General features: G+C 62.4%; 4 protein-coding genes across 5 annotated transcripts; 1 reads left to right on the forward strand and 3 right to left on the reverse strand.

Annotated features, from left to right (window-relative positions):
- Positions 1-841: 841 nt before the first annotated feature.
- On the reverse strand, positions 842-3412 carry MTFP1 (mitochondrial fission process 1). Its single transcript, XM_069870897.1, has 4 exons — positions 3342-3412; positions 2104-2231; positions 1804-2027; positions 842-1066 (listed from the first exon to the last, which is right to left on the reverse strand). The coding sequence occupies exons 1-4, from the start codon at positions 3391-3393 to the stop codon at positions 991-993; spliced, it is 480 nt and encodes a 159-aa protein (XP_069726998.1). The 5' UTR covers positions 3394-3412; the 3' UTR covers positions 842-990.
- A 1059-nt stretch (positions 3413-4471) lies between these two features.
- On the reverse strand, positions 4472-10742 carry SEC14L2 (SEC14 like lipid binding 2). 2 transcript variants are annotated; one of them, XM_069870666.1, is made up of 12 exons: positions 10664-10742; positions 8375-8450; positions 8247-8290; positions 8010-8069; positions 7740-7808; positions 6914-7009; positions 6211-6271; positions 6049-6132; positions 5778-5884; positions 5559-5698; positions 5300-5469; positions 4472-4752 (listed from the first exon to the last, which is right to left on the reverse strand). In XM_069870666.1, the coding sequence occupies exons 1-12, from the start codon at positions 10715-10717 to the stop codon at positions 4601-4603; spliced, it is 1113 nt and encodes a 370-aa protein (XP_069726767.1). In that variant the 5' UTR covers positions 10718-10742; the 3' UTR covers positions 4472-4600. The 2 variants fall into 2 exon arrangements, with proteins under 2 accessions (XP_069726767.1, XP_069726766.1); XM_069870665.1 differs by having other exon boundaries at positions 4473-4752; positions 7740-7928.
- A 2959-nt stretch (positions 10743-13701) lies between these two features.
- On the forward strand, positions 13702-18054 carry RNF215 (ring finger protein 215). The gene is made up of 10 exons (XM_069870700.1): positions 13702-13965; positions 14799-14927; positions 15307-15378; positions 15456-15541; positions 16238-16292; positions 16475-16579; positions 16687-16803; positions 16880-17017; positions 17178-17280; positions 17372-18054. The coding sequence occupies exons 1-10, from the start codon at positions 13741-13743 to the stop codon at positions 17392-17394; spliced, it is 1053 nt and encodes a 350-aa protein (XP_069726801.1). The 5' UTR covers positions 13702-13740; the 3' UTR covers positions 17395-18054.
- A 1615-nt stretch (positions 18055-19669) lies between these two features.
- Positions 19670-24651, reverse strand: CCDC157 (coiled-coil domain containing 157). The gene is made up of 7 exons (XM_069870944.1): positions 24404-24651; positions 23488-23659; positions 21864-22557; positions 21457-21534; positions 21000-21190; positions 20716-20883; positions 19670-19709 (listed from the first exon to the last, which is right to left on the reverse strand). The coding sequence occupies exons 1-7, from the start codon at positions 24649-24651 to the stop codon at positions 19695-19697; spliced, it is 1566 nt and encodes a 521-aa protein (XP_069727045.1). The 3' UTR covers positions 19670-19694.
- Between the last annotated feature and the right edge of the window lie 153 nt (positions 24652-24804).

Genomic DNA, 24804 nt, shown 5'->3' on the forward strand with positions numbered 1-24804 from the left:
GGGTGTTGGTTGACAGCGACTGAACATGAGCCAGCAGTGGCCCAGGTGGCCAAGAAGGCCAATGGCATCTTGGCTTGGATCAGACACGGTGTGGCCAGCAGGTCCAGGGAGGTTCTTCTCCCTGTGTACTTGGCACTGGTGAGACCGCTCCTCGAATCCTGTGTTCAGTTCTGGGCCCCTCACCACAAGAAGGATGTTGAGGCTCTGGAGCGAGGCCAGAGAAGAGCAACGAAGCTGGTGAGGGGGCTGGAGAACAAGGAATGGAATGGTTGGACTCGATGATCCGATGGGTCTTTTCCAACCTGGTTATTCTATGATTCTATAATTACGGCCAGTCCCAGGGATAGGCCATGAGGCTGGCAGGAGGTGTAGAGGGATGGAGAGTGGTTCCAGGTCAGACCTGGGTGTGCTGGTGGGGGTGGTCAGGGCTGCTCAGGGCATGAAGGGACGCCCCACTCCAGGGTGCAGAGAGACCATAGAATGGTTTGGGTTGGAAGGAACCTCAAAGCCTGTCCAGTTCCATCCCCCTGCCATGGGCAGGGACACCTCCCACAGGATCAGGTTGCTCCAAGCCCCATCCAACCTGGCCTTGAACACCTCCAGGGATGGGGCAGCTGCTGTGCCAGGGCCTCCCCACCCTCACAGCAAAGTTCTTCCCAAGATCTCATCTTGATCTTGCCTCTTTCAGCTCAAACCTGCTCCCCCTTATAACAAGATAAGATCCAGGTGCAGAGCCAGGGGTTGGGACCCAGCTGGGCCCCTAGGAGGGGACACAGGAGGGAGTCCCCCCCAGCCCTGCCACCGCCGTGGTCCCTGAGCATGGCCCGACACAGGGTCAGTCTTGAAATGGTTTATTAGGACCAGCCATGGGGCAGAGTAGCCACTCCAGGGCCACCACTTGTGTGAGGGTTCACAGTCGCTGGGTCACAGTAGAAGGGTCACAGCACCCCGAGGACAGTCGCGTGCCTCAGTTTCCCCCACGTGGAGGGGTCAGTGTGGGGCTGGGGGTTCTCCTGGTGCCCCGTAGAGCTTGCGGAGGCTGGAGTCCATCAGGAAATCCACAGTCCTGGGGGGTAAGAGGGAGTCCCAGAGGGTTAATGAGGCTATATTGAGGGTGGGGGGCTGGCAGGGCTGTCCCCACGCTCTGGGGACCCTGTCCCTGATGTCACCAAGGCCAGAACCAGGCTGCTAATCCCCGGCTCAGCGGCTGCTCCTGCTAATCCTTATCCCTGTGCTTGCAGGGCTGTGGCCTGGCTGGACCCTGGCAAAGCCCCTCTGAGCTGGGGACACCCCCAACCCCAGCAAAGCCCCTTTGGAGGAGCAGGGAGGCCCCTGACCCCCTGGAAAGCCCCTCTGGGGGGTGTGCCCCCCCCCCCCTCTGTTTTGGGGACCCCATGCCCAACAAATGCCCTCTGGGGTGGGGAGCCCCTCACCCACTCCCAAGAAAGCCTTGTTGGACTGGGGACCCCCCTGGCAAAACCCCTCAGGGGGCACGTTGGGGACCCCTTTCTGGGGTGGGACCCCCACTAGTAAAGCCCCTCTGGGGTAGAGACACCCCTCTGCTTTGGGGACCCCCCCCTTGCTTTGAGGATCCCATCCCCAGCAAAGCCCTTTGGGTGTGAAGACCCTCCCTGCTTTGGGGACCCCCACAAGTGCCCCTCTGACTTGGTGACCCCTGTCTGGGATGGAGTCACCCTTCTCAAAGTCCCCACGGGGTTGGAGACCCCTTAGTCCCCTGTGGGACCCTCCCCCAGCCCCTCCTGGGCCCAGTCCCTGGGGGCAGCGGGGCTGGGGTCCCCGTACCGGTCGATGGGGGTGATGATGACGGGGATGGCCGCCAGCCCCAGGGCGGTGGTGGCCCAGCGGCGCAGGGGCAGTGGCCAGCGGGTGAGGGTGCCCAGCAGGGCCAGCGAGGCGGCGCACAGCCGGTTGATGGTGAAGCCCGGGATGGCCACCGAGGCCAAGCTCTGCCACACGAACGTGTCCACCACGGCCACCCCGACGCGTGTCGTGTCCTGCGGGTGAGCCTGGTGGGGGGACAGGGGGGTCAGTGGGGTGGCAGGGGGCAGCTGGGGGGGGGGTTGGGGACAGGGTGGCACTCACAGCGGCAGCTCGCCGGCCCTTGTCGATGGCATCGGCGGTCACGTAGGCGGTGGCCACGCCGTAGCTGGCCCAAACCACGGGCACCGGCACCAGCGAGCGGAACGACTCGCCCACCTCATTGGCGTAACCTGGGGGTGGGGAGGGTGTTAGTGGGGCTGGGGATCCACTGGGCCCCCCAGGGCATCCCTGCGTCACCCCAGTTGTGCTCATGTCCACCCAGTACATCTCTGTGTCCCCCCCAGGCTGTCCCCATGTCTCCCCCAAGAGTATCCCTAAGATCTTCCTGATGTTCCCATGTCTCCCCACGGCATCCCTGTGCCCTTAACCTCAAGGTGTTCCCCTGTGTCCCCTCCCAAGGATGTCCCTTGTCACCAGGAGCAGGAATGCATCCTGGGTAGGGTTTTCAGAGCAGCCAGGTCACCTCAGACCCGCGTGACACGGGGATGGCTGTGCTGTGGGTGACTAGCGACAGCATCTCATGCCGGTACCTGGTGTCAGCGTGTGGCGTGCAGCGGTGGCATCTGGCACTGGCACCCAGTGTCACTGCCTGGTACCTGTGATCCATCCGTACCCACACCCCATGCTACACCCGATCTCGGATGCTGTGCCCAGAGCTGGTACCCCTGCTCTGTGTTGGTGCCGGGTACCCGATACACGGTGCCTGTGCCCGGTGTCAGACCCCAGTACCCGTGCCCCTTGCTCTGTGCTAGCGCCCGGGACCCAGTACTCGTGTCCCTCGCTCTGTGTCAGTGCCTGGTGCCCATTGCTCGGTAACAGTGCCCGGTAGCCGGTACTCATGCCTCTTGCTGGGTGCCCGGTGCCAGTAGCCAGTATCAGATCCCGGTACTCGTGCCCCTTACCCGGTGCCAGTACCCGGTGCCCGTGCCCCTTGCTCTGTGCTAACGCCCGGTACTCACGTCCCTTGCTCTGTCAGTGCCCAGTGACAGTGCCCGGTGCCCGGTATTCAAGCCTCTTGCTCGGTGCCCATCACCCGGTGCCAGTACCCGGTATCAGATCCTGGTACTCGTGCCCCTTACCCGGTGTCAGATCCCAGTGCCTGTTCCCCTAGCTCTGTCAGCGCCCGGTGCCCGTGCCCATTGCCCGGTGACAGTGCCCGGTACCCGGTATTCGTGCCTCTTGCTCGGTGCCCACCACCCGGTGCCAGTACCCGGTGCCCGTGCCCCTTGCTCTGTGCTAGCGCCCGGTGCCCGTGTCCCTGTCCCGGTGCCGGCGCTCACCCAGGTACCGCACCCACGTGTCCCGGTAGAGGTCAGGCTCCGCCGCCCCCATGGCGTGCGCTCCCGTTCCCGCCCCCCGCCATAAGCCCCGCCCCCCGCCACAAGCCCCGCCCCCAATAAGCCCCGCCCCCTCGCCTTCCGCCCGGCTCAGACATGGCGGGGGCGGCGGCACCACGTGACCCCGGGGGGGCGGCACTGGCGGGGTGTTGGGGGGGGGTAGGAGGAGGCGGTGATGGGGCTGGGGGTGCGGGAGCAGCTGGTTACGGGGCCAGAAGGGCCGGTTATGGAGCGGGTCATGGGGCCAAGGGGGCAGGAGGGTCCGGTTATGGGGCTGGGGAGGGCAGAAGGAGCCAGTTGCGGGGCCAGAGGGCTGGGGGGCAGGAGGGGCTGGTTATGGGGCGAGGGGGGACAGGTGTGGGGCCAGTTATAGGGCTGGGGAGGATCAGGAGGGGCACTGATGGGGCCAAGGGGGCGAGAGGGACCACTTGTGGGGCTGGGGGGAGCTGTTATGATGGTGGTTGTGGGGCTGAGAGGGGCAGGAGGGGCTGGTTATGGTGCTAGTTATGGGGCTGGGGGACAGGAGGGGCTGGTTATGGTGCTAGTTACGGGGCTGGGGGACAGGAGGGGCTGGTTATGGTGCTAGTTACGGGGCTGGGGGACAGGAGGGGCTGGTTATGGGACTGAGAGGGGCAGGAGGGGCTGGTTATGGTGCTAGTTATGGGGCTGGGGGACAGGAGGGGCTGGTTATGGGACTGAGAGGGGCAGGAGGGGCTGGTTATGGGACTGAGAGGGGCAGGAGGGGCTGGTTATGGTGCTAGTTATGGGGCTGGGGGACAGGAGGGGCTGGTTATGGGGCTGAGTGGACTGGTTTTGGGGCCAGGGAGGCAGGAGTGGCTGGTGGTGGGGCCAGTTATGGGGCTGTGGTGGCATGAGAGACTGGTTATGGGGTGAGGGCAGCAGCAGAGCCTGGTTATGGGGCTGGGTGAGCAGGAAGGGCTAGTTTGGAGGCTGGTTATGGGATTGGGTGAGCAGGAAGGGCTAGTTTGGAGGCTGGTTATGGGGCTGGGAGACACAAATTAGAGGAGGCCCCGCTCGGTCCATTCCTTTACTCCCCTGCCCCACACCACAGCGGAGGGTGCAGGACCCACATAAGGCACAGAGACGAGGGGACCCTGGCGCTCGGCCCCCTTCTTCCACCTTTGGAGCACGGGGGTGCCGCCGGCCCAACCGTGGGGTCCCCGCGGAGTTAGGGGGCAGCACTAGGGGCTGTGGTTGGGGGTCCCCTCGCTGGTCCTGTCCTCCAGCGCCTGGATCTGCTGGGCGGAGGTGGTGTCGGGCAGCAGCACCTCCACGCTGTAGCTCACCTTCTTGGCATGCAGGTAGCTGTAGGTGTTGTCGAAGCGCAGGACGTCTGCGGGAAGGACGAGGACCTCAGGGATATGGGGAGGTCATAGAATCATGGAATGGGTTGGGTTGGAAGGGACCTCAAAGCCCATCCTGTTCCAGCCAAAGGCAGGGACGCTTCCAACTGGATCAGGGGCTCCAAGCACCATCCAGCCTGGCCTTGAACACCTCCAGGGATGGGGCAGCCACCACTGCTCTGGGCAACCTGGGCCAGGGCTTCCCCACCCTCCTTGTGAAGAATTTCTTCCTAATGTCCAGTCTAACTCTCCCCCCTTCCAATTTAAAGCAGTTCCTCCTCATCCCACCACTCCAGGCACTTGTAAGAAGCCCCTCCCCAGCTTTCCTGGAGCCCCTTCCAGTACTGGAAGCTGCTCTAAGGTCTCCTCAGAGCCTTCTCCAGGTTGAACAACCCCAACTCTCTCAACCTATCCTGGTACAGCAGGTGCTTCAGCCCTCGGATCATCCCCATGGACTCCTCTGGACCCTTTCCAACAGTTCCATATCCTTAGTTCCCCCAGGTGTCCCCAAGGGAATTGGAGGGAGGGGTCACTCACAGATGCCGGGTGTGGAGCAGGTGAGGGAGCCGTCCTCGGGCACCAGGTGGGCGTTGTAGCGTTGGTTGGGGTAGACCTCGGTCATGGCGCCTGCCCGTTGGCGCTCCCCAACTTTGGTCTTCAGGTACACCCCGAAGCCCACATCGGCCCCTTCCGACCTGAACTGCCACCTGGATGGAAAGAATCAGGGAAGAAGAGCTGGGGACACCTACCTTTGTCACCTGTCCTCTCCCACCGTGGTACGGAGCCCCCTCCTCACCTGAGAACGCAGCCGGGGAAGAGGATCTCGTACTCAACTTGGTGGGATGAGCCACGGTTGACCACCACCGTGTGCTCGTACTGCTGCGTCAGCTGGTCCTGCATATAGTAGTGCTGGGGCACGTCCCCTCCATAGTTGATCTGGAAGGGGATGGAGATGGATGTGGGTACAGGGGGACACCTTGTGCACCCCCTGAGGACGTGGCGGGGCTTCTCCTACCTTGCTGGAGCACTTGGGGTCACCATCGGGGTCTGTCAGGGTGCCCCCGTACTCCACGGGGATCTGTGCGGGGTCAATGTGCTGCTGCAGAACCTCCTTCCAGTTGGCTGGGGGGTGGAGGACAGCAGGGTTTGGGGTACCATGACCCATGCAGGGAGTCCCCAGGGTTGAGGTCACAACCCTGGGCAGGATGAAAGGAGAAGGGAGAGGTGGAGCCCCATTTTCGGGTTCCACCACCAGGGGAACACCTTGGGGAGCGGTTGGGACTCACATCCCAGCACCACGACCTTCTTGCGAGTATCCTCACTCAGGAAGTGCTTGACGAGGTTGTAGGCCACCGGGAAGATCCTGGGGGCTGGAGGTGGATGGGGGATGTTAAGGTGGGGGTCAGCACCCGGCTGGGATGGGATTGGGACCCCGGGGCTGAACTCACCCTTCACAATAAAGAGGTGCTTGAGGGACTCAGGGTAATTCTCCTCGAACATGGTCAGGAGCTGCAGGATGGGTAGAGCTCCAGGTCATCCCCCATCCCATGTACCCGCCAGGGCATGGGGGAGCACAGAATCATAGAATCATAGAATCACCAGGTTGGAAAAGACCCATCGGATCATCAGGTCCAACCATTCCCACCAATCACTAAACCATGCCCCTCAGCACCTCATCCACCCGTCCCTTAAACACCTCCAGCGAAGGTGACTCAACCCCCTCCCTGGGCAGCCTGTTCCACTGCCCAATGACCCTTTCCATGAAAAATTTTTTCCTAATGTCCAGCATGAACTTCCCCTGGTGGAGCTTGAGGCCATTCCCTCTCGTCCTGCCCCCTGTCACTTAGAAGAGCCCAGCTCCCTCCTCTCCACAACCTCCTTTCAGGTAGTTGGAGAGAGCAATGAGGTCTCCCCTCAGCATCCTCTTCTCCAGGCTGAACACCCCCAGCTCTCTCATGGTGGGGAGCAGGCCAGGACCCCCCCCCGCCCACCCCAAAATGCTGGGGGCAAGGAAGCACAGGGCACCCACCGGGACCCACTCTTGCATCATCTCTCAGGGCCATGAGTCAACCGGGATCCCTGTGTCACACTGTAGCTGGGGACGGCCACCATCCCCAGCCAAAGAAGAGGGTCCCATAGGGAGGCCCTCACCTCCGAGTACGTTTCCACAGCTGGCTTCCAGAGGTGCTTCAAGCTCAGGCCCTCGCAGTCATAGACCATCATCACCATCTCGATCTTCTTGCCCAGCTGGGACAGGAGGATGATGGGGCTCAGGCAGCGCCCCGCCCTGGTGGGGACCCATGGGAAAGGGGCTCCTGGCCAGCTCCAAGGGCAGGGTGATCCTCCATGGGCTGGTCCACCTGGCTAGGGCCTCCCCCCAGGTGCTGGTGGGGGCAGAAGTGGCATCGGGGCTGGTGTGGGTGCTGGGACAGGGACACAGGCTGGGGGACAGTGGGGACATGGGCTGGGGGGATGGACGGGACGTGGACTCAGTGGGCTGAGGGTGGTGGGATGGACCAGGCATGGACTTCAGTGATGGGGATGGACAGGACTTGGACTTAGCAAGCTTCAGAGGACATTGGATGGTGGGGAGGACATTGGGAGCTGGGGACAGACCAGACACAGACTTAGGTGGTGAAGATGGACAGGACACAAGCTTAGGGGCCGGGGAGAATATCGAGTGGTAGGGATGAGCCAGACATGGACTCACAGAGCTGGGAATGACCTTGGGTGGTGGGGATGGACAGGACATGGACTTGTGGGGTTGGGGAGGACATTGGGTGGTGGGAACAGAGCAGACATGGACTTAGGGGGTGAAGAGGACATTGGGTGGTGGGGACAGACCAGATATGGATATATGGAGCTGGCATGGACCTTGTAGGACTGGTGGGGCCATGGACTGGTGATGACAGTGGAGAGACAGACTGGTGGGGCTGGAGGGCATGGGCAGACAGGGTGTGGGCAGGCAAGGTCCCACCTTCTGGCTCTGCTTCTCACACTCATGCCGCAGCACCTCGCAGTCGCGGAACTTGTTCTTCAGCAGGTCCTGCTTGGAGGCGGAGTAGAGCAGCCCTTTGGCATCCAGCGGGCCAATGATCTCATACCAGACCGGGCTGCCTTCCCGGTCGTAGCCGCACATCCCCCCGGACATGTATTTCCTGATCACCTATGGAGCACGAGGCACTTAGGGCAACCCAGGGAGGACCATCCTCTTTGGGGACACCCACCGTGGGCTGAGATCACCCACCTCTGGGGGCTCCCAGGTGATAATGTTGTCGGCGTCCATGTGCTTCCGGACCTCGACGTGCTGCGAGGAGCAGACAGAGTGAGGCGGGGTGAGGAGATTTGGGGACTCCCAGTCCCACCAGATAGAGTGCACCCCATGGTGAGGTCACCCCCATCAGGAGAGAGGGACTGGGGAGGTGGCCCGGGGCATCTTGTCCCATCTGCAGGTGTCCCCGCAGAAAGCAGGGTGCTCTCTCACCTTGCGGAGCATCGCCTCTGACTTGGGCAGGTCGAAGCATCGTGCTGGAAGAGAGCGGAGAGCTCAGCCCCGATGTCCCCTGGGGTCCCCCCCATCCCACCCCACCGTGTGCCCCAACCTGGGGTTACCTCGCAGCCATTTCAGGAGGAAATAGTCATCCTGGGAGGGCAGGGAGGGCAGCACGTCCTGCAGGTTCTCCCGAAACTAGGGGGGACAAGAGGGATTGTTGGTGGCAGGGGGTGTGGGGACCAGTGAAGCCAAAGCCCCAGGGGTGCAGGTTTGTTCCCCCCCAAAAAAGCTGAAGCCAGGATGCTTTTGGAGGAGCAAAGGGACAGCCCTGACCCCATTCCTGTCACCCTGGGGACAAGCAGCCGGTGTCCGTGCCCCACCTGGCAGGGCACCATCCCCAGGCTGGCTGCCAAGCACCCATGTCCCCAAACCGGTCCCCTTGCGCAAGGGTGCGAGTGGGGGCTGCCACTACCCAGCTCCCCAGGGATGTCCCACTGGCCACCGTCACCCCACGGGGACCAGCTAGATGGGTCAGCCCCACCATCCCTGGTGGCATCCACGTCCCCCTGCTCCAGTGCCACCCCAGCAGGCAGGAGGATGCCAAAACGGCACGTTAGGGGGTGTTGGAGCACCCTCACCCTGATGGGACCAGCTAGACTTGTCCCCAGTGCCATCACTGGTGACATTTTTCAGGATGGAGCTGCTCACCGCGTGTCCCCCTACTCCAGTGTTACCCAGCGGGGTGCCAGGAACCAGCTGGACCAGTGTCCCCCCACCATCACCGGTGCCATCCTGTGGGATGGAGCTGCTCGCCGCTTGTCTCCCTGCTCCGGTGCCACCTCAGTGGTGCCAAAATGAGGGGTTTTGGGGTGTCGGGGCACCCTCACCCCATGGGACCCGGCTGGACTGAACCCCTCCCACACATCACCCGTGACATCCTTTGGGATGGAGCCGTTCGCCGTGTGTCCCCCTGCTCCAGTGAGCACAAAGGTCCCAAAATAGGGGGGTCAGGGGGGCTGGGGCACCCTTGGCACGCAGCCCCGCTTGCCCCAGCCAGGCTGTGGCCCAAATCTCCGTACCAGACCGGGACCTCGCCTTAATGAGGCTGATTAGCTTATCTCCCGCTGAATTTAGGTGTAACTAAACCCGGGATTAGCTTCTTCACCCAAAGGAAAACAAGGTGCTGACCAACAGGTTTCACAGCTCGCCCTTCTCGCCCACCCCTCGCCGTGGGGGCACCGGGAAGGTTTCGGCTCCGTGCCCAGCAGCCCACGGGGTCATTGCCCGCCGCTGGAGTTTGGTTGGGTTGGAAGGGCAATGATAAGATAAATTTGCTGGCGTTGCAGAGTGGAATAAGCCGGGATCAAGCGCGGCAGCTTGGCGAGGTGACAGTGACAGAGGTGGCCTTGGTCACCGCCGTGGGGTGGGTGGCAAGGGAACCAGCACCACTGCGGTTTGGCATCCTCGGTCCCAGCGGGGGTGGGGGGGCGTTTCCCAGGCGCTGGACTGGGAGAACTGGGAGGTTCCCACTAGTGCCCGGTTTCAGGGAGCCTCAGGTTGCCCAGATCCCCGTCTCCACCTGGGATGGGGCTTCCCCAATGGGCAGAGCCACGGAGGGGTCAGCTGTGGGGTTTGGGCTCCGGGGGTCCTCCAGCACTGGGATTTGGGGGTGATGCCTGGGGGTTTGGGCTCTGGGACCTGGAGCTGGGGGTGATGCCTGGGGGTTTGGGCTCTGGGACCTGGAGCTGGGGGTGATGCCCAGGGGTTTGGGCTCTGGGACCTGGAGCTGGGGGTGATGCCCAGGGGTTTGGGCTCTGGGACCTGGAGCTGGGGGTGATGCCTGGGGATTTGGGCTCTGGGACCTGGAGCTGGGGGTGATGCCCAGGGGTCTGGGCTCGGTGAGCTCCCCAGAACTGGGAGCTGAGCATGATGTTTGGGATTTTGGGGGCTGGGACCACACGGGACCAGGAGCAGAGGGTGATGCCCGGGAGTTTGGGCTCTGGAACCGGGATTTGGGGGCGATGCCTGGGGGTTTGCACTCCGTGACCGGGAGCTGGGGGCGATGCCCGAGGGCTTGGGCTCCAGGACCGGGATTTGGGGGTGATGCCCGAAGGTTTGGGCTCCAAGACCTGGAGCTGGGAGTGATGCCCGGGGGTTTGCGCTCCGGGACCTGGAGCTGGAGGTGATGCTGGGGGGTTTGGGCTCCGGTACCGGGAGCTGGGGGCGATGCCCGGGGGTTTGTGCTCCAGGACCTGGAGCTGGAGGCGATGCTCGGGGGTTTGTGCTCCAGGAGCGGGAGCTGGGAGCGACGCCCGAGGGTTTGCGCTCCGGTGCCGGGAGCGATGCCCGCGACGGCGAAGGCAGCCCCCGCCCCCCCGCAGCATCCCCGGCCGCCGGTGCCGGCTCACCTGGGCCAGCGCCTCCGCCTGCCGCGGGCTCAGGTCCCCGACGCGGCCGCTCATGGTCCCGGGGCCGCGGCGGCTCTGCGGGGCGGGAGGCGGCGGGTTGGGGCGAAGCCGCGGACACGCCCCCGGCCCGAGCCGGGCTGGACACGCCCCCTCCCGCCACGCCCGCAGCGATTGGTCAGCGCCGTCTCTGGCCACGCCCACCGCCTCTGATCATCATTGATGTGGCCACGCCCCCTTCCCGCCACGCCCGCAGCGATTGGTCAGCGCTGTCTCTGGCCACGCCCACCTGCTTCGGTCCTCATCCATTAGGCCACGCCCCCTTCCCGCCACGCCCGCAGCGATTGGTCAACGTCCCGCCTGGCCACGCCCACCTGCCCCGACCCGCATCCATTAGGCCACGCCTCCTTCCCGCCACGCCCACAGCGATTGGTCAGCGCTCGGTCTGGCCACGCCCCCCACCCCCGGCCTTGGACATCGACCCCGCCGCGGGCCCCGCCCCAGGAGCCCAGCGGGTGGGTCCCGGCCACCAACACCCGCCTGGGAACCGTTGGCGTCCCAGGGGACCATGCGTGTCCCGTGGAATAGTGGAAGTCCCATGAAGTCGTACGTGTCCCATGGAAGTCCCATGGAGCCATGGATGTCCTTTGGAGCTATGGATGTCCCATGGAGGTATGGATGTCCTTAGGAGCCATGGATATCCCTTGGAGCTACATGTGTCCCATGGATGTCCCTTGGAGCCACGGATGTCCCTTGGAGCCACATGTGTCCCATGGATGTCCCAAGGCGCCATGGCTGTCCCTTGGAGCCATGGATGTCCCATGGAGGTATGGATGTCCTTAGGAGCCATGGATATCCCTTGGAGCTACATGTGTCCCATGGATGTCCCTTGGAGCCACGGATGTCCCTTGGAGCCACATGTGTCCCATGGATGTCCCAAGGCGCCATGGCTGTCCCTTGGAGCCATGGATGTCCCATGGAGGTATGGATGTCCTTAGGAGCCATGGATATCCCTTGGAGCCACATGTGTCCCATGGATGTCCCTTGGAGCCATGGATGTCATTGGATCCATATGTGTCCCATGGATGTCCCTTGGAGCCATGGATGTCCCTTGGAGCTATGGATGACATTGGAGCCATACGTGTCCCATGACTGTCCCATGGAGCCATGGCTGTCCCTTGAAGCCATGGATGTCCCTTGGAGCCACACACGTCCCTTGGAGCCACACACATCCCGTGGAGCAATATGTGTCCCATGGACGTCCTGTGCAACTGTACAGGTCCCATGGAGCCATGGATGCCCTGCGGAGCCATACATGTCCCACGGAGCCATACATGTCCCATGGATGTCCCAAGGAGCCATGGATGTCCCAAGGAGCCATGGATGTCCCATGGAGCAATGAGGAACCATTGTCTTGTGAAACCATTGAAGTTGGGTGAAGCCATATGTGTCCCATAGAGCCATGGATGTCCCATGAAGTCATTCATGTCCCACACAGCCATCTGTGTCCCATGGCCCTATGAATGTCCCACAGAGTCACCCGTGTCACATGGACCTATGAGTCCCATGGAGCCCTGGATGTCCTATGGAGTCATCCATATCCCATGAACCTCTAGCCACCCCACAGAACCGTTCACACCCTGTTTGTGTCCCATGACACAGGTCCTAGGGACACGTGCCCTCCACACGGTAGCAGCCCTGTGACCACCTGTCCTGGCCTGAGCTGGACCTGGATGGGGTTCCAGGCTGTTGTTTACGGCACAGCCGATCCCACGGCAATCCAGATGCTTGCCCGTGTGGCCAAACTGGCTCTGCTGGTGGCTGTGGACACAGGGGCCCTGCCCGCCTTGCCACTAAAACCTCTGGGGTTGCAACAGGTCTGGGGACACGAGGGACACTGGGGACACACCCAGACCAGTCCCAACCACCGCACTGAGTCCTTGTCCCCGGCATGGCCCCTGCCAAAACCAGGTCAACGCTAGGGCCGGTAGGGTGGCTAATCCGGCAAATCCCCCCAGCGGCACACGCGCCAGGGACACGTGGCCGGAGTGGAGCTGGGACGGTGGCACCATCAGGGCTGCCTGGGATGGGGACGGACGGGGGATGTTGAGGAGGCAGTTGGGTTTTTGGGGTACACGGGGGTTGGTGCGTGACCGTGACACCCAGGCATGTGGTGAGGGGTGAGGGTGTCCGTGTGTGCGGGGCTGCGCGTGTCCCCGAGCACCCCTGGCTGTGTTCCCATGTCCCCATGGGGCCCCCGCACACTGCTGTGTCCATAGGGAAGCGGGGCCATGGGGAGCCGTGTCCCCTCTCTGTCCCTGTCCCTGTACTGGTGCCAGTCCCAGACTTGGTGCCAGTGCCTGTCCCTGTCCCTCTTCTGGTCCCGCTGCATGTCCTGGTCCCTGCCCCTCTCCCAGTGCCTCTCCCACTCTCCCTGTCCCCATCCTTTATCCCTGTTCTCATCACCTGTCCCTGTTCCCATCCCTTGTCCCTATCCCCATCCCCATCCCCATCCCCATTCCCCCTCCCTGTCCCCATCCCCTATCCCCGTCCCCATCCCCTATCCCTGTTCCTTATTTCTGTCCTTATCCCCTTTCCCTATTCCCATCACATATCCCTGTGCCTATCCCCTCTCCTGTTCCCACCTCCTGTCCCTGTCCCCTTCTCTTGTCCCCATCCCTGTTCCTATCCCCTATCCCTGTCCCTATCCCTGTCCCCATTCCCTCTCCCTGTCCCCATCCCTGTTCCTATCCCCTATCCCTGTCCCCATCCCTGTCCCCATCCCTGTTCCTATCCCCTATCCCTGACCCTCTCCCTGTACTCATTCCCTCTCCCTGTCCCCATCCCTGTTCCTACCCCCTATCCCTGTCCCTATCCCTGTCCCTATCCCTGTCCCCATTCCCTCTCCATGTCCCCATCCCCATTCCTATTCCCAGCAGGGGGCGCTGTGGGAGCTGTGACTCCTCCAATCCGCTGGGGGCGCTGTGACTCCTCCAAGCCGCGGGGGGCGCTGTGTCTCCCCGGGGGCCGCGGGGGGGCGCTCTGGGCGCCGTTGTGGCCGGGCGGTGTCGCTGGTTGCGATGGCGGCGCTGTCGCTGTCGGTGTCGCTGTCGCTGCTGTCGCTGTGCCGGGCCGGCCCCCCGCCCGCCGCCCGCGTGGAGGTGTCGGTGTCGGTGCCGGTGCCGGTGCCGGGCGTGGGCGGCGCGGCGGGGCCCGGGCGCTCCTACTCCCTGCGCGGGGCCGTGCTGGGCCGGGCGGCGCCGCGGGAGCGGGACGGGGCGGAGATCCGCGGCCGCCTGCTGCTCGTGAGCCCCGCACCGGGGAACAGGGGCTGAGGGGAACCGGGGGAGCCGGGGGCTGAGGGGAACCGGGACTGGGGGGAACCGGGACTGGGGGGAACCGGGGGCTGAGGGGTACCGGCACCGGGGGAACCGGGGGTCTAGGGGGAACCGGGGGCTGAGGGGAACTGGGAACCGGGGGAGCCGGGGGCTGAGGGGAACCGGGAATCGGGGGAACCAGGGGCTGAGGGGAACTGGCACCGGTGGAACCGGGGGCTGAAGGGAACCGGGGGAACGGGGGGTCTAGGGGGAACCGGGGGCTAGGGGGGCTGAAGGGAACCGGGGGCTGAGGGGAGCTGGCACCGGTGGAACCGGGAGCTGAGGGGAATCGGCACCGGGTAGCAGGGCACTGGGAGGATCGAGGGCTGAGAGCAACTGGGAACTGGCACGGGGGGAACCGGGGACTGGGGAGAACTGGGCACTGGAGGAACCGGGGGCTAAGGAGAACTGGGAACCGGGGGGATCTGCGGATGCTTGCTGGTCGTGAACCCCACAACGGGGGAAGGAGGGTGCTAGGCAGCCAGTGGGAAGCGGGCACCGATGGAATCAGCACCAGTGGAACTGGGGGCTGAGGGGAACCGGGTACTGGGGGGGATCCACAGCCGCCTGCTGCTCATGAGTGCCCATGCTAAGTCTGGGGACACTGGGGGAGCTGGGAGGAACGTAGCAGGGACTGGGTCCTGTCCCTTGTGCCTCCCCAGCTGCTGTCCCCGTCCCTGCATGCTTCCCGGGTCTCACGGGGGCTTTAGGGTGCCCTCAGCCCCGGGCTGTCCCCCTGACGATGCTGCCGTGCCCCCCAGGTGGGAGACGCAGAACCTGAGGTGGGGGCTGCCGAAAGCTGGATTGGCGTGGTGCCCGTGGGCGAGGAGCCGGCCGAGGGCCCGCGTGGCACCAAGGAGGAGTCCTTCACAGCCGCCGTCGTCAGCAAGGTGACTCGGGGAGTTCTCTCCACCCAGTCAGGGGCTGCTGTGGCCTTTGCTGGTCACAGCCCCACAGGGCACCTCCTGGGACATCTCCTCGCCAGATGGAGGGTCCTGGACTGTGTTTGATTATAGAATATTGGAAGGGTTTGAGTTGGAAAGGGCCTCAAAGCCCATCCAGTTCCATCCCTTGCCGTGGGCAGGGACACCTCGCACTGGATCAAAGTGCTCAAAGCGCCATCCACTCTGATCTTGCGTGGTGGCAGGATACTTCATCCAGGGCAAAGAGACGCCAGGTGCAGCAAAATGGGAGCTGAATGGGAACATGGTCCCCCTGCTGTCCCTGCCTGTCCTGCCCCCCAAGCTGATGCCCTCTTTCTCTCCACAGATGAAGCGAGCCCTGGTGCTGGGAGCCTCAGCCCTGCTCATCCTGGCGCTGAACCAGAATGCCATCCGGGAGGTAGGACAGTCCCGCCGTCAGGGCCCCAAGCTGCATTCATGCCCCGCTGACGGCTGTTGCTTTCCTCTCCGGTGCAGCTGGATGTTTCCCAGCTTCTTGCCAAGCCTGTGATCGTCATCCAGTCCTCGGACAACGTCACCAAGCTGCTGGGAGCGCTGCTGCGGTAAGGGCTGAGGCAGCAGGAGAGGCTGGGAGAGAGCGGGAGCTCCACACTTGGTCCTTTGCTGGGTCTTTGCCTGGCTGTGACAGCTGAGGGCTCACTGGGGACTCTGTCATCATGTTTGCTGGGCTGGTGTTGAGCTCACGCTATGCAGAGACTGGCTGGGGCTGAGACATGGCATTTCCAGGGAGGGTTTGAGCCTAATCCAGCCCTTCCTCAGGACTTGAGCACCTCCATGCATTCCCATGTGTCAGAAGAGGCTGAGACTGCCCTCAGCGAAGACGTTCAGTACCAATTAGCCAGACTGGCTGGTTATCAGCACAACACTGGCATCCCTACCACGCCTGCCAGGGTTTATCCTCGCCTCCGCTGGGGATTGTCCCCGCCACCACCCTTGCTGAGCTTTATTCTCTGCTGCTTGCAGTGTTAGGGCTCCATCAGTCCTTTTAGATGTGTTAAATCAGTGCAGCTGCTGTGGTGTTGCAGGTGGGGAAACTGAGGCACAGTGCTGGGATGGAGAGACCTGTCGGGGGCCACTCAAGGCTGGGCACTGGGGAGGGTGGGTCTTGTTGTCACCTCCCCTCTGTGTCCCCATGCCCCCCTCGCCCACAGCTCCTCATGGGCTACAGACCCTGTGGGGTTAAGGCTGCTCCTTGGCACTGGGATCGGGATTGATGCTCTTCTTCCCTTTCCTCACAGTGGGCTCCGGGCGACGGCAAAGATCACGTACCAGGCGGTGCTGCTGGAGAACCTGGTATGTAGGTCCTGCTCCTCTCCCTTCTCCCTCCTGGTGGGAGCCCATAGGAAGCCAAACTTCCCCAGGGAAGCCAAGCTGCAGGGAGCAGGAGCTGGATCCACAAAAGCCGTTGGAGCTGCCAGTGCCTCAGTTCCCACGATGCGGTGCAGCCATCGGCAACGCCGTCTCCTGCCTTGCAGGGAGTGACCCTCACCCTGTGGTCGACGTGCGGCCTCTCCCGCGGGGGCCTCTACGGGGAGTGGCAGGGGGTGATCTGCACGGGGGAGAACAGCTCCCAGGTCCAGGTACGGGCACCAGCTCCGCGTGGAACCAGGCTTCGCGGCACAGGGGTGGTGACGATGGCGGGGCCGGGAGCAGAGCGGGGTTCCCTGAGTGCCTGCTGTCCCTCCAGAAGTACCTCCAGCAGCTGTGGAACGCCATCCTGCTCATCGCCCTGCTCCTCTGCACCGGGCTGATGGTGCAGGCCCAGCGGCAGTCGCGGCAAGACCCATCGGAGCAGGATGCCGAGGTGAGAACATCTCCATTCTGCGTTTTGCTTTGGGAGGACCACAGCCCAGGCCTGACCCTCGGCTCTGCCTTCGCAGCTGGACCTGAAGCAGCACATTCGGCGACGGCTCTCGGCGCTGAAAACCCGGCGGTACCATCCCGGCAAACCGCTCCGCAGCCGGGCCTGCGAGATCGATAGCTGCGCCGTCTGCTTGGACCAGTTCCACAAGAGCCAGGTAGGGACTGAGAGGACTGGAGATGCGCTGGGAGGCCTGGAGCCCGGCCTGGTCACAGCTCGGTGCCACCCACGCTCCTGCCAGCCCTTTGTGGGCTGGGGTGTCCGTGCGGCAGGGGATCCTCAGGCAGCTGGGGTCACATCCCCGTCCCTCTCCGCAGTGGCTGCGGGTGCTGCCCTGCTCCCACGAGTTTCACCGGGACTGCGTGGATCCCTGGCTCCTCCTGCAGCAGACTTGCCCGCTCTGCAAGCGCAATGTCCTGGGTGAGAGCCGCACCTGTGCCGGGGCGAGGGCTGGGGAGGAATCGGAGCCCCTCGGGTTCCCCGTGATGCCCTTTGTCCTTGTCCCTTCCAGGGAACTGCTGCACGGAGAGCTAGCCGGCCCGACGGATGGACAGACTCTGGGGACAGACCCATTGCCACTCCGGGGAGAGGGAGGGGGGCAGGGGGTGCTGGGTAAGCAGCGCTCGCTGCCGGAAGGGGGTCGGCGCAGCTGTGCCCATCGCGGCGCTCGGCCCTCCGGAGAGTGAAGGATCTCGGAGCTCTCCTGCTGGGCCTGAGTAGAGGGGTGGGGGGCGCAGGGGAACGGGTGCTGGGGAAGGAAGCAACAGGGGAACCCATGGGCGTAGTGGGGTGGGGGCGCAGAGGCTGGAGGCAGGGAGAGCCCCGGCTTGGCTGTACTCCCTGCTCATAGCAATTTTTCTAAGTGTTTTAGGATTTTTTTCCTCTAGTTTTGGCTGTGCTGTGTCTGAGCCCCTCAGCGCTGGTTGGCTGACAGATGGGCCAGAGGGTGCTGGGCGACCGGGCGCTTCGCCACAGAGGTCAACAGGGCAAAACGTTTTATTTATACTAACTTATTAGAAAGGATGCCACGAGTCAGTTGCAGGGACAGAACGGGCGTGCTGCAGTGGCCGGGAACTCACCGCGAGCCCCCAGTGGCTCCTGTTTTGCGTGGTGGCCAAAGGCTGCCGGGCTGCAGCATTGCACGTGTCCATCTCTATTAAATACGGAGCAAGGAGAGGCTGCCGTGTCCTGTGTTCAATGTGGACAAGGGGTAGGATGGCTCCCTCCGAGCTGTGCGATGTGTGGCAGCCCAGAGCCATCCTGCGTGGGTGGCTCGGTGGTCCTCGGCCCCTCGGAGTGCTTGTAGCTGCCAGCAGCACCAGGAGAGTTGCTTTCCCAGGCAAAACAGTTCTTGGTGTGAGCCAACTTAGGCTGCGCCCAGGCATCCGGGTAACGAGCTGTACCAGGGCCTCCAGCAGCCGCTCTTCGAGCTCTAGCACCTGGGAATGGCCCTGGCTCCGCACACTTTCCTGCTTCGAGGCCTCCTTGCCTGCCAGCTGGGGAAAGCTGCTCCCAGCAGGGTTTCTCCAGGGCCACTGTGCTGAGGGAGCAGGGAAGGAGCCACCAGCCCAGCCCCCAGTGCCATCACCCTCGCTTGTGCCACAACCCATAGTGTTTCCCAATGGAGAGGGACAACTGGGCAAGCTGCACAGACCTGTTTGGGGCCACAGGACTGCAGAAAACAAAGTGAAACAACAACCTGGGGCCTGTTGATAGCTGAGCCATGCAAAACCGCTGCAGGGACCGTCACCCAGGCTTCCAATGCCCGCTGCGTGTGGGCTTGGCGGATTTCCCAAGGGAACGCGCCTTCTTGATACACAAACGGCAGGTAACGAGGTCCTGTGGGGCAGGGCAGGTGGCTGCTGGCTGAGCGCCTCGGCTCCGCGTTCATCTCATCAACGTTTATTTGCCGTGCGGTGGGACGGGAAGGGGGCTGCTCTGGCCCTGCCCCTGGGCTCGAGGGGCCTGAACCCCAGGCCCTCAGCTGGGTGCAGGACACAGCGTCCAGCCTTGAGCGCGGGCTCTGCCGAAAGCGGCTTCAGCCTCTGCCTGCTGAGATCTCGCTGCCAGGCGTCACCTAGGAGTCTGAGTGTCCCTGTGCTGTCCCTGCTGTCTCCGCTGCTCCGCCGCCTGTAGGTGGTGGGAGCATTTAGAGGGAAAGAAGAGGAGGGAAGCTCCCTAGCCCCTTCCTTGGAGTTCTGACTCACCTTGCGCCCTGCCCCACAGCCTTTTCGCCAAGCAGAGACTGCAGCGGGACGAGCTGGGGGAGAGAAGAGGTGGTTAAACTTCCCCCCGCGCTCACATTCGCTCCCGGGAGTGAGTGACCCTGGCGCGCTGCCCCTGCGGACGTGCTGCAGTGAGCCTGGCTCTGCTTGGCCACTCTGGCTTGGAATGCATCAGGTGAGAGCACACAGATTGCAGCCCCCGCCCAGGATTGCAGGAAGGCAGGATCAGGCCCTGGGATTGCAGCCCACACCCAGCTCCATCCACTCTGGAAGCAGCTTTGTGTCCAGCTTAGCCCCAAATAGGCAGGAGGAGCAGCCAAATTGCAGAGGACGTTGCACAAGATGCCCCACGGCATTTTCTGTGACGAGAGAACCATCCACAGAGGAGGTGGGACAGCGCTGGGGCTGCAGGGTTGTTCTTGGGGATGCAGTGTCCCCCTGTCCCTGCGGCACCCAGCTCGCCCTGGCCTGGGCACAGCCTCACCTTCAGCCCGCCCCGCTCAGCAACCGCCTTCACCTTGGCGAGCGCAGACCTGAGCCGCACGTTCTCCTGCTCCAGCACACTGATGCGGATGCTGTTGGCTTGTAGCTGCCTCTCCATGTCCTCAGTCAAATTCCCAGTGCCTGCAAACCAACCACGGCGTCCTTGCAGCAGGAGCCAGAGCTCAGCCGCCTGCCTGCTCCGAGGTGTTGGCAGCAGCCCTCCTGCCTCCCGAGAGGGACAACTGCCTCCTGGAAAGGGTCTGTCCCAACCAGGGAGCACCAGCACGGCCTGGGAGGTGCTGGTTGGGACCCAAAACCCTGCCAGCCCTGCTTCATTTCCCAGCCCACAGGTGGGATGAACAGCACACGCGTGTTAAGATGCTACCAGCTTAAGACAGCCCAGGGCTGGAGCCCTTCTTGGCTTTAGTGGTGTAGTATAAGTGACGCTGGTGTCCAGGGCCAGCAGGATCCCCTGGGAGCTCTGGGAGACCCCGAAGGCACAGGCCTGCACCCTTACTCTCAAACTGCGCCTCAGCAGGGATGTGGAGCTCAGGGAAGAACACCAGAAGCCTCTCCCGCTCCTTCAGCTCCTGCACTTGCTCCTTCAGCTCCTGCTCTTGCTTCTTCAGCTCCTGCACTTGCTCCTTCAGCTCCTGCTCTTGCTCCTTCAGCTCCTGCTCTTGCTCCTTCAGCTCCTGCTCTTGCTCCTTCAGCTCCTGCACTTGCTCCTTCAGCTCCTGCTCTTGCTCCTTCAGCTCCTGCTCCTGCTTCTCCAGCTTGGACACCTTTGCCTGCAGCTCTGAGCCAGCCTGCTCCAGGCTGAGCTTCTCCCTCTGCAGCATATCCAGCAGCTCCTGTACGGCACAGCAGAGGCAGTGAGATTTGCAGAGTCACCTTCCCTGGAGGTGTTTAAAAGATGAGGTGCTGAGGGACATGGTTTAGTGGTTGATGGGAATGGTTGGACCTGATGACCCAGCAGGTCTTTTCCAACCTAGCGATTCTGTGAGATGGCAATACGGCAATGTATCTCCACCCTCCTGGGACAGCTCTGGGCCTTGCACCCCACTGCATGGCTGCATCCCACACCTCCTGTGCCCCAGACACCCCCTCCTGGCAGCCCCGATGCACACTAGGGGCTGGCACTGACCTGCTGCGCCTGTAGATGCTTCTTGTGCTGCATCCCGCTCTCCTCCAGCTGCTCCACCAGCCTGGCCTTCTCCTCCTCGGCCTCGCCCAGGCTGGCCTGCAGCTCCTCGCGCTCCTGGTCCAGGCTATCGAGCTGTTGCAGCAGGTTCCTCTGCTTGGCCTGCAGGGACTGCCCGGGGCAGGCAAGGCGGCGTGGGGCTGCTGCGACCACTCACCGCCTCCACACTGGGCAGCGGCGCCCACTGGCTCTGCCTAATCTCACAGGGAAAGCAGGACCAGCCATACCTCCTGGTGCCTCAACATGCTCTCCACCTTGACCTTCTCCTTCTCCAGCTGGGTGGTGGTGGCACTCAGCTCCTCACCCAGCTTCTCCCGCTGGCTGGTGAGTAGCTGCACCTTCTCCTCCAGCTCCTGCACCTGGCTCCTGGCCACCGTTGTGGTCCTTATCTCCTCCAGCAAGGATGTCTTGGTCACCTCTGGGGAGACACAGCATCTTTGCTCAGGCTTGGCAGGAGAGGGGAAACTCTCAGATCAAGGGGGACCTGGACAGGCTGAATCCACTCCAGTGCTGGGTGATGTTCAGGCATCACAACAAAGGAGGCTCATCCTCCCACCATTCCCACCAGCACTATCCCAACTGATTCCTGGGGACCTGGGTTTTACATGGGTTCAAAACACTCTGGAGATCGGAGTGCAATGAGGGGAGAGATGTGCCAGGCTGGTGAGCCGCACAGATCCTTACCCAGCTCCTGCACAGCAGCCTGCTTTGCAGCCAGCTCTTCCTTCATGTTGGAGAGTCTCTCTTCCAGCAGAGCAGCTCCTACATCAGCATAAACTCTACTCATTCAACAGTTCCTCAAACCAACAAAACCAAGGAGACAGCTAATGGCCGCACTAAAGCATTTGTCATCCCTTGATTGTATCCTGCTGTGTTCCAGCAGGGAGAGGACACAGACAACCAGCTCCTGCTTTCTCTCAGCAGGGAATAGCCCCATGCCTACCAAAACCAATGGCAAAAGCCCTTGCCTGTAGCAGCAGGACCAAGATTTGACCCCAAACTCCATGCACCTGCATGGAGAAGCGTGACCACGGACTCCTGCCTTTCCAGACCCATGAGCCTGAGTGAGGATGCTGGGAACAGCACTGTACCTCTCCGTAGGTCATCCTTGTCCCGCTCCAGTCTGGCTACAGCCTCTAAATACTCTTTGTTCTTTACTTCTAAGTTCTTCTGAGCCTCCTCTCTCTGCTGCGCTTCAGTCTCCTTCTCCACTTGAAGCAACCGGGGAAAGTCCTCAACCTGTTTCCGTAGCTCATCTTTCTGTTTCTCCGACTCCTCCAGCTCCGACTTCAGAGAGCTGACCTGCTGCAGCAGCATCTGGAGGTGTTTGCTGATGCGGGAGAGGTCCTTGCTCTGCTCGGAGGCCCAGAAGTTCATGTCTGTTGCAGAGAGGGTCGTTCTTCCTTTGGTCTTCTCCACCGTCCCCTGAAAGCTGCTGAGAGCTGAGGGGATGTTCTGGCTCTGGCAGATGCTGATGATGGCCGTGCCAACCTCGCGGAGTCTGGCCTGGGTGCTGCTGCAGGTGTCGCAGGGGTGCGAGGATGACCCGCTGGTCTGCGTGGAGATGCTGCGCCTGCTCCCGGCCATGCCTGAAGAGCTGCCCGAGGCATTGGTGGCCTGGGCACGGATGCTCGGCAACGGGCACGGAGGAGTGGACTGAGCAACTTCTGCGGAAGTTCTTAACTCCAAAACATCAGGCAAGCTGTGTTTCAGATGCATCGCCTCTGGTTTCCTGGCCTGGTGTGAGGATTGCAGCGTGGGGATCTCCTTCCTGCAAGCCTTCTTCTGTGGGGAGAGCACAGAACAAACCCAGTCAGCTGCGAATCATAGAATCACCAGGTTGGAAGAGACCCACCAGATCATCAAGTCCAACCATTCCTATCAAACACTAAACCATGTCTCTCAGCACCTCATCCACCCGTCCCTTAAACCCCTCCAGGGAAGGTGACACAACCCCCTCCCTGGGCAGCCTCTGCCAGTGCCCAATGACCCTTTCTGTGAAAAATGTTTTCCTATGTTCAGCCTAATGGTCCAAAGAGCCCTAATACAGAGGGGAGGGGACAGGACATCAGTGTAGCCAAGGGGTGACGAGGACAGTGAGGCTCCCAGAGGCTGGAGAAGGGTGGCTGCCAAGCATTCCTGTTCCCTGTGCTCCAGTATAACTGAAGCACATGGCTGATGCCTTTTTTCCCCACTCCCTAGCGGGGGGCACGGCGGAATCGCATTTTGACAGGCTGCCAGGCAGCTTTCCAGCCACTGCCACCCCAACAGAGCCCTGGTTTCACCACAAGAAGCCTTAGCAGTGAAACCAGCTCCCCTCCTCGTGGCCGTCCTCCCTTCTGCACCTCCTGCCCTGTCTCCTGGTTCTCTCAGGTGAATCATTGCGAGGCTTTTCCATGAGAAGGATCATTTGGGAGGGGAAGGAAATGCAGAGGAGGGATGTAGTGGTTTTATGAGTTATTGCAGTGGTTTGAGCCAGGTCACAGAATCACAGAATCACCAGGTTGGAAGAGACCCACCGGATCATCGAGTCCAACCATTCCCATCAATCACTAACCCATGTCCCTCAGCACCTCGTCCACCCGTCCCTTAAACACCTCCAGGGAAGGGGACTCAACCCCCTCCCTGGGCAGCCTCTGCCTGTGCCAAATGACCCTTTCCGTGAAAAATTTTTTCCTAATGTCCAGCCTGAACCTCCCCTGGTGGATGACCCACCTCGGCCAGGAGCTGCTGGTGGGAGGCCCCCAGTTTCAGCATGCTGCACCAGAACCTCCGCGCCGTCAGCCCCGCCGACATGCAGGGCCGCGCTGCCCGCGCCGCTGGCACGGTTCGCTCGCTCAGCACGTTTTCAGCGTAGACTGTGAAGCTCTGGAGCAGCAGGAGCAACCTTCGAGAGAAACCAAACTCAGCTCAGAGCAAATGGAGTCTTTGGAACGGGGAAAGAGCCCTTGGCATCTAACAGCACCAGGGCAAGGACGTTGTCCCCATCCTCTACGAAGGAGGGTGGGTATCAGCGCTCCTGCGACCCCCCCCTTGGCCTGAATTCCTCTCCGCAGTGGTGTTTGGTGGGAGGAAAATCCTCCTGCAGCTGCCAGGACACAGCCAGGCACTTGGAGGAGGCTGCAGTTTGCCTCTTGCAAACAATTTGGGGCACACATGCTGCCAACACGAAACCCTAATCGGGAGAGCCAACAGCTCCGTGGGGATGGCTCATGTGAAATGGAGTCGTATTTATCTCACACAGGTTGCAGAAGGCCCCTCTCCCTCACAGCCGTGTGGGTGCGACTGTTTTCCAGGATTTTGGGGGACAATTTAAGGAGCTTGGCCCTGTATTTCCAGGTGCCCTCGGCTCCTGGGTGGAGCAGAAGCTTTCTCTGCTCCTTGGCAGTCAGCGTGTGCGCTGGTAGCTCCAAAGAGCACTCAGGGGAAGCTGCTGGGCTTCAAAAGCCAGTGTAGAGCTGCAGAGCATGAGGCCAAGATGCCAACACATGAGCAGAAAAGAATCCAGGCCGCTCAGCCGCGTTCGACCTGCTGGACCCCAACCATCTCCTTCCCTCTGGGGGGGAGAAGCTGCTCTGCCAGCCAAGCTTCTCCTGAGAAGCATGGATCGGGGCTGGCTTTGCCTCCTCACCTGTCTACCACCAGCTCCAGCAGCACCACATGGGAGTGCTGGCTGAATTCGGGGTTGTTCTGGTCATAGTCGTAGTGCTCCAGCAGCGCTACCAGGTCCAGCTCGCACGACACTTTATCAGGGAATTTCCAGGAGGGGAAACGTGCGGCCCCAGCGCGGGAGGAGACGTCGGCGATGGCTGCTTGCAGGTCCCACAGGTCAGACCGCAGGCTCTGCATGCAGCCGGGGTGGCCCAGGAGGTGAGCCATGGCGAGGGCATGGGACCAGGCCTGTGGGACACGGGCTGCTCGGCTCTGCGGGATGCGACCGGATTAATGGTCCTGGGGTGGGGCTGCAGGGCTGAGATAGGGTCGGTGGTCCTGGGATGGGGACTGCGGGGCTGGGATGGAGTCTATGGGATG

This window comes from Phaenicophaeus curvirostris, chromosome 17 (genome assembly GCF_032191515.1).
Source record: "Phaenicophaeus curvirostris isolate KB17595 chromosome 17, BPBGC_Pcur_1.0, whole genome shotgun sequence".
NCBI classification, from domain to species: domain Eukaryota; kingdom Metazoa; phylum Chordata; class Aves; order Cuculiformes; family Cuculidae; genus Phaenicophaeus; species Phaenicophaeus curvirostris.

Excerpts from the sequence above, each read along its gene's own strand:
- MTFP1 (XM_069870897.1), bottom strand. The coding sequence starts at position 3,393 with ATGGGGGCGGCGGAGCCTGACCTCTACCGGGACACGTGGGTGCGGTAC. Across the intron at positions 2,028-2,103 it reads AGGGCCGGCGAGCTGCCGCT|GCTCACCCGCAGGACACGAC; the intron begins GTGAGTGCCACC and ends TCCCCCCACCAG. Across the intron at positions 1,067-1,803 it reads ATCATCACCCCCATCGACCG|GACTGTGGATTTCCTGATGG; the intron begins GTACGGGGACCC and ends CTTACCCCCCAG.
- SEC14L2 (XM_069870665.1), bottom strand. The coding sequence starts at position 10,717 with ATGAGCGGCCGCGTCGGGGACCTGAGCCCGCGGCAGGCGGAGGCGCTG. Across the intron at positions 8,451-10,663 it reads AGGCGGAGGCGCTGGCCCAG|TTTCGGGAGAACCTGCAGGA; the intron begins GTGAGCCGGCAC and ends TGTCCCCCCTAG. Across the intron at positions 7,010-7,739 it reads GTGAGAAGCAGAGCCAGAAG|CTGGGCAAGAAGATCGAGAT; the intron begins GTGGGACCTTGC and ends CTCCTGTCCCAG.
- RNF215 (XM_069870700.1), top strand. The coding sequence starts at position 13,741 with ATGGCGGCGCTGTCGCTGTCGGTGTCGCTGTCGCTGCTGTCGCTGTGC. Across the intron at positions 13,966-14,798 it reads TCCGCGGCCGCCTGCTGCTC|GTGGGAGACGCAGAACCTGA; the intron begins GTGAGCCCCGCA and ends CGTGCCCCCCAG. Across the intron at positions 14,928-15,306 it reads CAGCCGCCGTCGTCAGCAAG|ATGAAGCGAGCCCTGGTGCT; the intron begins GTGACTCGGGGA and ends TTCTCTCCACAG.
- CCDC157 (XM_069870944.1), bottom strand. The coding sequence starts at position 24,651 with ATGGCTCACCTCCTGGGCCACCCCGGCTGCATGCAGAGCCTGCGGTCT. Across the intron at positions 23,660-24,403 it reads CTGGAGCTGGTGGTAGACAG|GTTGCTCCTGCTGCTCCAGA; the intron begins GTGAGGAGGCAA and ends TTTCTCTCGAAG. Across the intron at positions 22,558-23,487 it reads ACCAGCAGCTCCTGGCCGAG|AAGAAGGCTTGCAGGAAGGA; the intron begins GTGGGTCATCCA and ends CTCTCCCCACAG.